Source organism: Rhyacophila brunnea, unplaced genomic scaffold (genome assembly GCF_057557595.1).
Source record: "Rhyacophila brunnea isolate RB1 unplaced genomic scaffold, BYU_Rbru_1.0 scaffold_21, whole genome shotgun sequence".
NCBI lineage: Eukaryota > Metazoa > Arthropoda > Insecta > Trichoptera > Rhyacophilidae > Rhyacophila > Rhyacophila brunnea.
The window spans coordinates 21,573,109-21,586,536 of NW_028232871.1; the positions used below are offsets into that span (position 1 = coordinate 21,573,109).

The following is a 13,428-nucleotide window of genomic DNA, read 5'->3' on the forward strand; positions in this document are numbered from 1 at the left end:
TTTAGTATTCTGTTGCTAGATACTGCTAGTGAAACTATCGTAGTACTGCACTATGCTTAAACTAAAGTCTAACTAAACTAAAGGATGTCGACTAGTCAGTAGTTTTGTTGCAAGTACTAAATCTCACCTTAACAACATGTTCATGCTATTGATTGTAATGATTTTTTTTAAAAATGCAAACAGATCACACTGATAAGAACCACTAGGCTTTGTGGGTGTAGTGATTTTTTTTTAAATCTTTTTTTAAATCAATTTGTTGTAAACAGAAAAGATAGGTAACTTTTAAATATATTTTTTTAAGTTCGATATAAAGGGAAAGGTGTGGGAGAGAGAAAAGCGAGCATTGATTTTGTTTTTACAAACGATGTCACGTGACATCGTATAGACTCAGTAACGTAAAACAAAATTATAAGTGGAATTTGTTCAGGGTTTCCCAAACTATGTTCCGTGGAATACTGGTTTTGTCCAATGGTTTTATAATCTACAACGGCTACAACATAATTATTTGACTTCCTATTAATCGAAGCAGGATTTTTTTATTATGCTGCAATGAAGTCAAAGTCCAGGAACAGACTTGACGCCACACCAGATATAAGAATTCAACTTTCTAATATTGTGCCTGATATCATGAAGATTTGCAATTATTAAATGACCCAAAATTATTAAGAACTTCATACACTTATATTTTTATGCGTTGTTTGAAAAATAGTTACTTAATAAATAATGAATTATTGTTTTTTTAAATTGTATTTATTATGTATTATTTATTTAGCCTACAAAATAAACAAGATGTTCTGTTAACATTTCAGGAATTGCGAAGTTTTCCATCGCTGGAAAACTTTGAGAAACCCTTTGTTAGTTGATACTCATTTCGCCAAGTCACAAGTCTGACGGCTCCCTAAAGCCTCCCTTATCCAAGATTGATCCATTAGTTTCAATTGACAAAGTATGTAGGTATGTGATATAGACAAAAAGCCCCTATAGTTTGCTCGGATATTGAGAAAGAAGAGGCGAGTCCGTATTACACGATAAACCAATCCTGATTTATTATATAAGCAAGGTTTGAATAGTACCCGCAGACATAGCCACATCCACTGTAACTGTAGGCTGCGGACTGTATTTCCTTATAAATAACTATGTCTACATTCGTGCACCTTTTTTTCATTCGTTAGAGGAACGCATCGCAGGCATGCATTGCGTGCGCATTGGTTTACCTCAAACCAGTTTTAAGACAGCCGTACTTCATGATGAAAGTTCTAGTGCTCGTAGTTCCACGAGCATTGGATTTATATTCGACATCGCGTCAGTATTTCCATCTGAATGATTCCGCGAAAATTGCATAATAGTAAATTATAAAATAATTGATTCAAAACGAAAATTATTCTATGTACATACCAGTGGTGGCCGGTGGTCTTCAGAGTAGCATTTTCCGGTAGTGCGCAATGGTTTACTTTCTATAAAGAGAAGATCTTCTTCTTTCACTCTGTCACGACCCAGCATTGGGGCATAGGGCTAGCACAAGTTCACGCCACTTCCCTCGGTCCATCGCCCGTTCTTGCGCCTCTCGCCATGTCAGACCTGCAGCACGTAGGTCGCTTTTGTGGCACCGCTGCAGGGTGAGGGAGGGCCGGCCATGGCGACGGAACCCTTGAGGCTGTGCCATAAGGGTACGAAGTGTCACACTCTTTGGCGGCATCCGGAACACGTATTCTAGCCACGTAAGGTCGTAAAGCATCTTTTCACGATTACCTCAATCACCGAAGGCTGCCGTGTTCTCTTACCGACTTTTCAGAAGGTAAATTAAATATGTCTTTGTTTATTTAAACTATTTCTCAAAAAAGTTTGAACAGCTAGAATGATTTAATATCAATAAAGAAATATAAATGTCACAGTTTATGGCTTTACGCTCCCAGCGAACAATGCTGCAGCCAAATAAATAACGCTGATGTGTTTTTTTTATCATTTTGAATGTGTTTGAATGGTTTAGAAATAAACGCAGCAGTTTGTATTTTCGTGAAATGTTGGCGATTCATTAAATATATTAACTGTAAAATTGTTAAAAATTAACTCGCCAACATTGTTATAAAACAGAAACTGGCGTTTTTGTTTCTAGAGTCCTTCGTTTCGTGCGCTGATCTAAAAGTGTGTAAAAAATTCTACACAAAACGCCATTACAAGAACTTCAACCACCGTTTAAGTAGTATACAATGACCTCATTGTAATCCTGTGCAAACTGAAAATCTATTTGGACGCAATCACTTTGCGCTCATGAATGGAGTATTGTTCATAATACTGCTACATGTTCTACTTCGCGAAGTGAGTGATACACGTATGTGTATAACAATGAAAAATGCTTCAAAAATGCAGGCAGTGCATAGCACTTGCATGGTATTAGAGGTTCCGCCGCTGGTACCTACTATAGTTTTTTTTAATTAAATACTTTAATTTTTACATCTTTGAATTATAATCAGCGATGGCAACTCTACTTCCCCTAAAAAATGAAAACTATTTGATGTAAAGTAAGTGTATACATTTAACGGAGTGCATACAACACATTCAATCTAAGGCATACGCAAAACTACTCGGTGTTAAAAACCAGAACTAAAAGTTGAAGCGAAATTGAAGATGAAAGCGAAGTATGGACTTTTTCTGGGACGGTCTCACACACTGCATTGTGACCGACTGCCATCGTTACTTCGCCTTACCGCGCCTCGCCGTTTCCACCACTGACCAATGTTGTGTCGTGATTATCCCGCGTGTTGTCTTCATGACGTCCAAAACCACAATGCTCATCTATCAGACGAAGCGATCTGTTGTAGGTAATCATGTTTTTTTTTATGTAACTAGAAATTTGTCATACTTTGGCCACATCAAGCTGCAACATGAAATATATGATATATGATTATGCAAGTGAAGATATCCGCTAAGCTAGCCCCTGCAAGAGGAAGAAAGTCCTAGCTTTGGCTCTCACAAAGGGGTGCCCGGCGTGGCGGATCAACCAACACACATCATAAATTTTCTGATAGTAAAAAAACTTGCCTACTGCGCTATACCTATGTGGTATAATATAAAGCATAAAAACATTAAAAAATATCTGATTATGCGTAAAATTTGATCTGTTATGATCTGTATAGTAATTAAATATTAAATGATAATTTACATGTAGAATTTTATTTTATAATTATTTTAGGCCTACGATGGCTAAGCGGTTTATGCATCGGCTTATAATGTCGTGGATCCCAGGTTTGAATCCTGGGTCTGGAAAATACACATATTGTTTTTTAATTTGTGTTTGGACCAAATAGGTTAAGCAAGTGGCTAACATCCATTTCTCGTAATAACAAAAATCTCTCAAGACAAACCATATTATGATCAGATATGATCAAAATATATACATATATATTATAATATATTAGTGTGTTTCTTAACTAATAAAAATAGCTTTTTATCCAATATGGCGAGGGGTCGCATGTTACTTGACTATTACAAAAGGGGGTCGCGGGTAATGCTTTATAATATGGCTGAGTGCAGACAACTCAATAATTTAAGTGGATTTATTTTAAAATACTACAAATCACCCTAAATATACGGAATACCTCAATCTTACCTCGTGGGACCCTAGGGCTCTGCGGAGCATCATACTGCCCTTAACCTTAGCGATACGTAAGAGGGGATCTAGGACGATTTGGCGCCGGGACAACTGGACGCCACGCAATCGAATGAACTTCGAAAACAATTAGACGTTTGTGAATTATAAGTACTTTTAAAATATATATATAATATTATTATTTATATTTCAATTATTATATTATTATTCAATACTTGATGAGAATTTAAATATGCACACGTAAATAATGATTTAATTGTGCAGATATTTAAGTTTCAACGAGAAGAGAGTTCTTTTATGTTTATACGAAGCCTCAGTAAAAAGCATTATGTTAAAAACAAAATGAATTAAAACCACAACGTATTAGATAGAAACTGATTAAAATTCCTTGTCTACTTTCTGTATAAAATCGTAACGAACGTCTATTTATTTCATTCAACAGTGCGGCGCCCAATTATCCCAATTGTTCCCGTAGGAGGGCCTGCCAACGATCCAGGCCTAGGGGCGCGCTTCAGTATACGGGGACCATGGTCCCAGTTCAAGAATCCCAGAGAATGTTTTATGCTCACCACCCATCCCTAATAACCGAAATCATCGCAGACATCAAATAACGAATATGGCACAAAAGAACAACTGTAACGATAAGTCTTATGAATTGCCCATCATTTTTAGACCTAGTTTATCAATTTCAAAACAACTATATGTATATATTTAAAACCAAAACCAATGTAAAACGGGCTTTACCACTGCAGACGCTGGCTAGATCCGCCCACATGATATTTTTTTAATAATATTGATAACAAGGTTAATATTTTTCTCTTGAAGGTCTACTATGAGCGGGTAAATTCACACAGCGCAGCTTCTACTTTTGCCCACGCGTACTGCGGCTTCAAGGATGTCTCCAAGAATCTTATCCTGGACTCCAGAGGACCCATCACAAAGATCCGGTTCAGCAAAGGATTCGCCTTCTCAAATATTGAGGCTGCTAGTGGTAAGAGCCAGATTATATAGCTGATCTTCGATTTTTTTCAAAATGTGACAGTTTGTCCGTATCTGCACCGTTAGTGAAAATAATACATTCTATCGAAAACAGAAACATATAGCATTGAGATCAAATTCATGTCTAAATAAACTAAATAAAACATTAAAAAACACCAAAATACAGGGGAAAGACGGATAGGGTAGGTAAGTAATTTACAAATAAAATCCTATCGTATATATTTACTTGTATAAAATTCTGGCAGGTGCTCGTAAGGATCAAGTTGTACCCAGTGGCGACGGGTGGAGGTAGACTGTTAAGATTCGACATAAATAATACACACTAAACTTTGTCAGTCAAAGGTTTTTATTTTCAGACAGTTTAAGACTACAATGTGTAGATAGTATTTGTTAATATATAAAATTCAATTAATCCATACCAAAACCAAGCCATAGTTAGTAGATAATAATATAATGTAGTCAAACAATACTCGTATATCTATAAAATATCTAAAATTATGCAATTAAATCATACATAACTTTGAATATTTTATAGATACTTATAATAATATTTTTGTCTATTATAGTTTGGTTTAGTCAGGCCGTAATGAATTTTAAAAAATGAACCAACAATATGTGTAATATCTATTCTTAATGCCACGACAACAAATAAGTATGAATGAATGCACAATGTTATCGTATAGCCCAAAATATACCAAAACTATTATGGTTTGGTTAAGACAGGGTTTAATTGATTTTTAGACACTAACCAATGCCATTTGTAAATTGTAGTCGTAGTTCAATAAAAACAAATACGTATGACTATCAAAGCTTAATGTGCACTATTTATGGCGGATCCTAACAGCCTACCTCCACCCTTCGCTACTGGTCGCACCTATCAAATATCTAATAAAAATGACAGCGTTATTATCTAATATTTGATACCAGATTAACTTTCTTATTAAATGTAATAAAATATTTCTAATTTACGTACCTACATATTTTCATTTGTTGTTTCCTTTATATTTCGGTGGGTTTTATTGAATATTTTTATATCTATTATTACCACAATAAATGATATAATAATAAAGTCGTCCAAATGGCCAGATTATCTTCTTAATCTTTTCAATAAACATTTTCTTGCCATGCAAACAGTTCCCCATTATTTTTAGGAACTGTCAAAATATATAATGCGATTTTCATTTGTTTTTCGTCGACTTTAAAATAATGTTTTTAAAATTGGAATTATGCAGAAGACCCATGCTCATATCATACATTGGAAAATGTATAATCTAATATATAAAAATTAATATTTGTGTGTTTGTTTGTTCGTATTGAATGCGCAGCCACACCGTTCATCCGATTGCAATAAAACTTTGTAAACTTATTGCTTGCACTTGCGGGAAGAGTATAGGCTATACTAATATATAAAAATGAATGTCTGTCTGTCTGTCTGTGTGTCTGTCCCGTATGCGTTCCTATACCATTCATCCGATTGCGATGAAATTTTGGTAAGTGGTTATATGCACACCCATGAAGGTTTCTGAATTAAAAAAATCATCATCATCTTCTTCTTCTTCATTCAATTTTTTTTTATTCGTATGGTTCCTATACCATTCATCCGATTGCAATAAAATTTTGGTAAATGGTTGTATGCACACCCATTAAGGTTTCTGAATTAGAAAAATTATCATCTTCTTCTTCTTCTTTATTCTATCTTCTTTTATTCGTATGGTTCCTATACCATTCATCCGATTGCGATGAAACCTTCGTCAGTTGTTGTGTTAACACCCGCAAAGGTTTCTGAAATAGTACAACCATCTTCTTCTTTTTCTTCATTCTATCTTCTTTTATTCGTATGGTCCCTATACCATTCATCCGATTGCAATGAAACTTCGTCAGTTGTTGTGGTAACACCCGCAATGGTTTTTGAATTAGTACAACCATCTTCTTCTTCTTCTTCTATTCGTATGCGTTCTAATTCCATTCATCCGATTGCAATAAAATTTTCGTCAGTAATTGTGCCAACACCCGCGAGGTTTCTGAATTTTACAACCATCTTCTTCTTCTTCTTCATTCTATCTTCTTTTATTCGTATGGTCCTTATACCATTCATCCAATTGCAATGAAATTTTCGTCAGTAATTGTGCCAACACCCGCGAAGGTTTCTGAATTAGTACAACCATCTTCTTCTTCTATTATATCTTCTTCTATTCGTATGCGTTCCTATACCATTCATCCAATTGCAATGAAATTTTGATCAAGTGTTGTGCTCACGCCGCAAAGGTTTCTGAATTGATACAACTATTTTCTTTTTCTTCTATTCTATCTTCTTCTATTTGTATGCGTTCTTATACCATTCATCCGATTGCGATGAAATCTTGAACAATTGTTGTGAACACGCCCGCGAAAGGTTCTGAATTAGTACAACCATCTTCTTCTTCTTCTATTCGTATGCGTTCCTATACCATTCATCCGATTGCAATGAAAATTTGATCAAGTGTTGTGTTTACGCCCGCAATCTGAATTGATACAACCATTTTCTTTTTCTTCTATTCTATCTTCTTCTATTCGTATGCGTTCTTATACCATTCATCCAACTGCGATGAAATTTTGACCAGTTGTTGTGCGCAAGCCCGCAAAGGTTTCTGAATTAGTACAACCATATTCTTCTTCTATTCTATCTTCTTCTATTCGTATGCGTTCCTATACCATTCATCCGATTGCAATGAAATTTTGATCAAGTGTTGTGCTCACGCCGCAAAGGTTTCTGAATTGATACAACTATTTTCTTTTTCTTCTATTCTATCTTCTTCTATTTGTATGCGTTCTTATACCATTCATCCGATTGCGATGAAATCTTGAAAAATTGTTGTGAGCACGCCCGCGAAAGGTTCTGAATTAGTACAACCATCTTCTTCTTCTTCTATTCGTATGCGTTCCTATACCATTCATCCGATTGCAATGAAAATTTGATCAAGTGTTGTGTTTACGCCCGCAATCTAAATTGATACAACCATTTTCTTTTTCTTCTATTCTATCTTCTTCTATTCTATGCGTACTTATACCATTCATCCAACTGCGATGAAATTTTGACCAGTTGTTGTGCGCAAGCCCGCGAAGGTTTCTGAATTAGTACAACCATCTTCTTCTTCTTCTATTCGTATGCGTTCCTATACCATTCATCCGATTGCAATGAAACTTTGGTGAGTTGTCGTGCGCACGCCTGCAAAGGTTTCTGAATTAGTACAACCATCATCTTCTTCTTCTATTCGAATGCGTACTTACACCATTCATCCGATTGCAATGAAACTTTGGTGAGTTGTCGTGCGCATGCCCACGAAGATTTCTGAATTAGAAAATCATCTTCTACTTCTATTCGTATGCGTTCCTATACCATTCATCCGATTGCAATGACATTTCTATCAAGTGTTGTGCCCTTGGCCGCAAAGGTTTCTGAATTAGTACGATCATCTTTTTCTTCTTCTATTTGTATGCGTTCTTATGCCATTCATCCGATTGTGATGAAATTTTGACCAGTTGTTGTGCGCACGCCCGCAAAGGTTTTTGAATTAGTACAACCATCTTCTTCTTCTTCTATTCGTATGTGTTCCTATTCCATTAATGCGACTGCAATGAAACTTTGGTGAGTTGTCATGTGCATGCCTACGAAGATTTCTGAATTAGAAAATCATCTTCTTCTACTATTCGTATGCGTTCCTATACCAATCATCCGATTGCGATGAAACTTTTGTCAGTTGGTGTGCGCACACCTGCAAAGGTTTCTAAATTATTATTATATAAAATACAAAGTTTGTTGTTTGTTTGTTCCATCCAATTTTGATTTTTTTTTTACTACATATTAATAACATTAATAACGTTTTAATATTTTGGATTCGATTTTAATTTAGTGTTCTTATGTTTGACCTTTACTCCTATTAGAATTATTTTCATATTGCCATATTGTATTACACAGATATTTTAATATTAAAAAAATAATTACCTCTTATTATTTTTCAAATATCTAAGATAAATATAACCACGAAGCGACCCTGTGCGAAGCCGGGTACTTCAGCTAGTCATAATATAAAAGATAAAATGAGTGCTAACATATTGCATCCCGAAGAAATTTATAACTACGAGATTGATACTTTTCAGAATTCGAAGACCAGCGATCGAGGTTCTTCGCCGAGCATGAGCGCTTCGACGACTATATGGAGATGAGGGAAGGACTTGACCTCGTAGGCCTCAGCTCGTTCAAGGAGTACATGGTAGCTTACAGGTATGCCAACCAAAATTATGATTTCATATTCATTATTGTGTCAATCATCACCCACCTTTTCATTGTCAGAAACGCGACAACCCTGCGTGGTTAATGTCTATCTACATGTTCATTTACATGCATAAAGTTGCATGACTTCAAAACACATAAAATGATTCAGACAAGTGGAAAACTTATATTATTTTTGGGTACAATAATATTGAGTGGCCTAACGCCCCAGGGAGTGAATTGACCTCACTTTAGGAAGCACTGGTGTACATATATGTATGTGAACTTAAGAATTATAACCATGGTCGCCACAAGGGGGGACTGAAAGGGCTCTAGCGTAGGGGGCCGGCGTGACGGGTCGACCAGATAAATGAGATAAATACACATCTTAAAGTTGCTCTAATAGCTTTGACGTCCCTAGACAAAATGCCGCCCCAAAGTAGCGCCTAAATGCCACCCCATTTTTATATTATAGTATTTTTTATCATCCTTTCATGAGTCCAATATCTAAGAAATGTATTGTATGGATACATAACTAACAAATTATACCATTAAATCTAATTTAAATGCCATCTCTACTTCAACAGACAATATTGCGTGTCCACGTTTTCAGATACATTTAAATATACACTTGACAACTTTCAATAATATTTGGATAAATTAATTAGGTCAGTATGTACCTACCTATAATTTTCAAATATGCACGTGCCATTGCTGGTCATCATGTACGTGACGTCCAAGGACAACGGAAGTAAACTAGACATCGCGAACCCGACAAAAAAAAATCAGACCTGTTAAACCTTTTATGTTAATTAATACATTTTGTTTCCAACAAGTGAGCTCAATTTTTAATGGAAAGATATTTCCATTGTTACTAAGTTTAGGTAGGTACCTATTTCTATATATTATACTCAATGATTCTCCTCGATTTGCCGCCCTTCAATTAACTGCCGCCCCCAAGCGACGTCTGCCTACCCCCACGGGACGTCACTGTCTAATAGTGAAAAAAGACGACTGCAGCGCTATTTTACTTCGGAGTTATTACCCTTTTTAAATCATTATATTGTGCGATGCAATTTTTGGTTATTTTGTGTTGATACTCGACAACTCCATAAATCTATGTGTTAAAAAATCACTAAAAATACACATATAATAATAATTACTATAAAATAATTCTGTTTTTTCTTGACTCGGTTGATTTAATTCCCACTGTGCAACCCGATTTCAATTTAACTTTATTGTTTGCTTAATGGTTGTATTGAATGAATCACGCCGAGTGTAAATCTACCTTCCTTACCTCCATCATGCCTTTCTTATTTTATTTCCCTAAAAAACAGTGAAACTCCTAAGGGATTCAAAAAACATTGAATCAGATTTTCCAGAGATTCTTTCCTCGTCACAATTAGGGTATTTTTTTAGCCTTCTTGGTTAAAGCGTGTTTATTTTCATTCGAGTTGTTTTTACAGTGCTCGTATTTTAGATTAGACAACCGGTATGGTAAAGCCATGCATTGGAACCGAATGTTAGAAGTTTCTTTATCAGATATAAATTATATTTATTATCTGTATCAACACAGGCGATTGTTCGATTCTTATCAACAATCTCTTTATTAAAAAACACTGTGATGATTTTTGAGCTACGTTTTTATCAGTGATCTTTGGCAATTCTTACACTAATAAATCTCAACATCTGAACCGCTTAAGATAATATGCTAAAACATTGTTGTTTTTATTTAATAAAACGCAATTTTTTTATAGTACTTATTCCACTTTAATTAATATATTAGGACCGGTTTCGTCCGCCTCAGTTTTCAACTCCCACTGCCAAATGTCTCACTGAGGCGGCCGAAACCGGTCCTAATATATTAATTAAAGTGGAATAAGTACTATAAAAAAATTGCGTTTTATTAAATAAAAACAACAATACAATGCAGTTCCACCATGAATTGACAGTTAACAAAATAAAAGAAAAAAAATGCCAAAACATTATTTTGACATACACGTCAACCAGATTCCTATTTAATTCATATTGCGTCGGTTGCCATATGCATTTCTAGCATTGAAAGAAGGGAAATTCTAAAGTACATTGTAATACCTATAAAAATAACCCAATTCTGACATAGCCATATGGCCCAGAAAACTTTTATTTCAAAAAAAAATCTGCCTTTTTCTCAATGTCAGTAGCAATGCTCTGCCTCGCCGTGATGGCTAAAAAAAAACATTCATCAAAATGTATTTGGAGGTATGGTGAAGGGGTGGTGATGGAATATCGTTGATGCTTGGTTGTTGAGATGAGACTTTATTGGTTGATACAATAATACACTGAATACAATTAATAATAAGGATAATGATGTGAGATTATAATCGCGAGGTAATGATGTACTCATGAGATGGATATGATCAAGAGATTAATTATAAGAATGCACTGAGAGATTTGATTTGAGTGGAATGACGGATGTACTATGTCGAGCGAAGAAGTCGTGACAATATAGTAGTACGTCTTGTGACGGACTCGATGAGTTGAGTATAGATTCATAGAGTGTTCTTCTTATTTATATTAATGCAGTATATGTATTACATACCATAGATATTATCGTAATTCTCAATCAAAACAAACACTACTTGTCTAGTTATGATTGAGGAAACGTTGACAATTATAATTGCTATAATGTTTTGTTTTAATAACAAAACCTACATATTAAAGTGTGCCATTCATTTAATGCTGAGTGGTGTGATTACTAGGTATATGTATACCTCAATCTCACGCATCACAAAACGTTAAAGTGTGTTTTTTCGATAGATACTTTGTAAAAAATTAACATTTATAATAATTATTCCCCCTATCAATTTAATTTCAGTAGAAACTTCAGTGAAACTTTAAGAACGAACAGTGCATTTACATTTGAATGTGATTCGTAAATAATTTATGCTGGAGATATATGAAGAATCCTGAGTATAAAAACGTAATTAGTAAGTAGTGCAAATAAAGTAACTTAAGGCCTACCAGACGACAGAGGAGGAGGAAATTTTATTGAAAATTTACATTTTAAAATGTTTTAATTATAATTATTAAATACGTACGTGTCTAAAAACATTAAAAAGAAAAATATGTTTTATTTAAAATCATAAATTTTAAATTCGTAAAAGGATCCATTAGGTAGGATTATTTTAAATAATGATCATGTTTAATATCAAAATTTAGTTTAATAAGTTTTTTTAATGTATTGAAAAGATGGTTGTCTAATTAAATATCTAAAAATCGTATAAATTCATAGTTTTAATGGTTTATACATGTATTTAAAAAAAAACATCGATTTAATTAAGAACTTGGGTCACGAGCCAGACGAAGAAGAGAAAGAGTACCACTTTTTTGCCGGCGTATTTACGCATTTATGTATTATACCTACGCCGTTTACACTGTATGAATTTACTGCTGCGCCCATAACAATAAATTGCACGTGTAAACATGTATTATCGGGCAAGTTGCAAGATTGCATGCAATGATAAAAAAAGTTTCACGCGATAAATTGGAACTTGCGTATCGTATGCGCATGCGTAGTAGAACGATAGTGGTGAACCTGCCGGAAAAAATACGAACTACATCGCACAGAGCATTTTGGCGTTTAATCCTCACAACCTATTAAATAGCACCATACAATGACAACAACGCGTCTCGTTTAAGCTTGAAGAATGAGTTTGGCTAGATGGTCAGCACTATAAATTACGTGTTAACAGTTATTATCGCGATAGTTTAATTTAATTCATGTACGTGTACAAACGCTATTAGGATATATAGGTACTTAGGCTATGTCAATATGATGTTATGGTTATTTAGTTAGATGCCAGAATGGTACCGGTTGACCCAGCTAAAATCCGAGCCCTGTTTCTTCTTCGAAACTAACCATGATTTGTGATTGATTTAGTTTAGATGCTATTTATCCAAAGAGGGTTGTTCGGATTTCAGTACGAATCGGAAACATCGTAGGAACATAAAGTATAAAAAATAAACTTGGCAAAAGTATTTAGTGCCTTTCCTTCAGTATGCAATTATCGTAAATTCAAGCAGGTAGAGTGATTAATCGTCTGTTTTGCGAGGGTTGTTCTGATTTTAGCGCGACGCATCTGGAGGGAAACTGAAAGTTTCATTAAAGGTACATAGACTGGATGATTTTATTTTATCTGTTTTGAAACTTTACTCGATTCTTGTAATTCTTATACTAATATAGGTACATAACTTTCAATGATAAAATTATAATCCTCTTGAGATAATGAATTCAAATTTATTTATATTATGAAATTATACATTATCTTCACAGAACAGATAATATATTTTATTCCGATAGGCTGAGTTAGAGGCTGAGCTATTACCAATACAGTAAATTTGGACGTAGGGTTTTGAATGTATTAGTGTCCTACGAAAATGAATCACGCATTATAGACGTGCAATCAGGGACGGCTCTTGTATAGGAGCAAAGGTGCACTGATCTCCCAAATTATTACGTAACTATGTAATAATAAGTACTTATTCAAATACCTACATATTGTATGAATTAATTATTGTAAAATATCTTTAA

General features: G+C 34.6%; 1 protein-coding gene across 1 annotated transcript in view; it reads left to right on the top strand.

Moving 5' to 3' along the window:
• LOC147070830 (uncharacterized) overlaps nucleotides 1-13,428 on the top strand; it is a 359,669-nt gene that overhangs the window by 323,903 nt on the left and 22,338 nt on the right. The window contains exons 6-7 of the mRNA XM_085949252.1: nucleotides 4,433-4,598; nucleotides 8,744-8,867. Of these exons, the coding sequence (XP_085805378.1) occupies nucleotides 4,433-4,598; nucleotides 8,744-8,867 (290 nt within the window). The remainder of the gene's footprint in view (nucleotides 1-4,432; nucleotides 4,599-8,743; nucleotides 8,868-13,428) is intronic.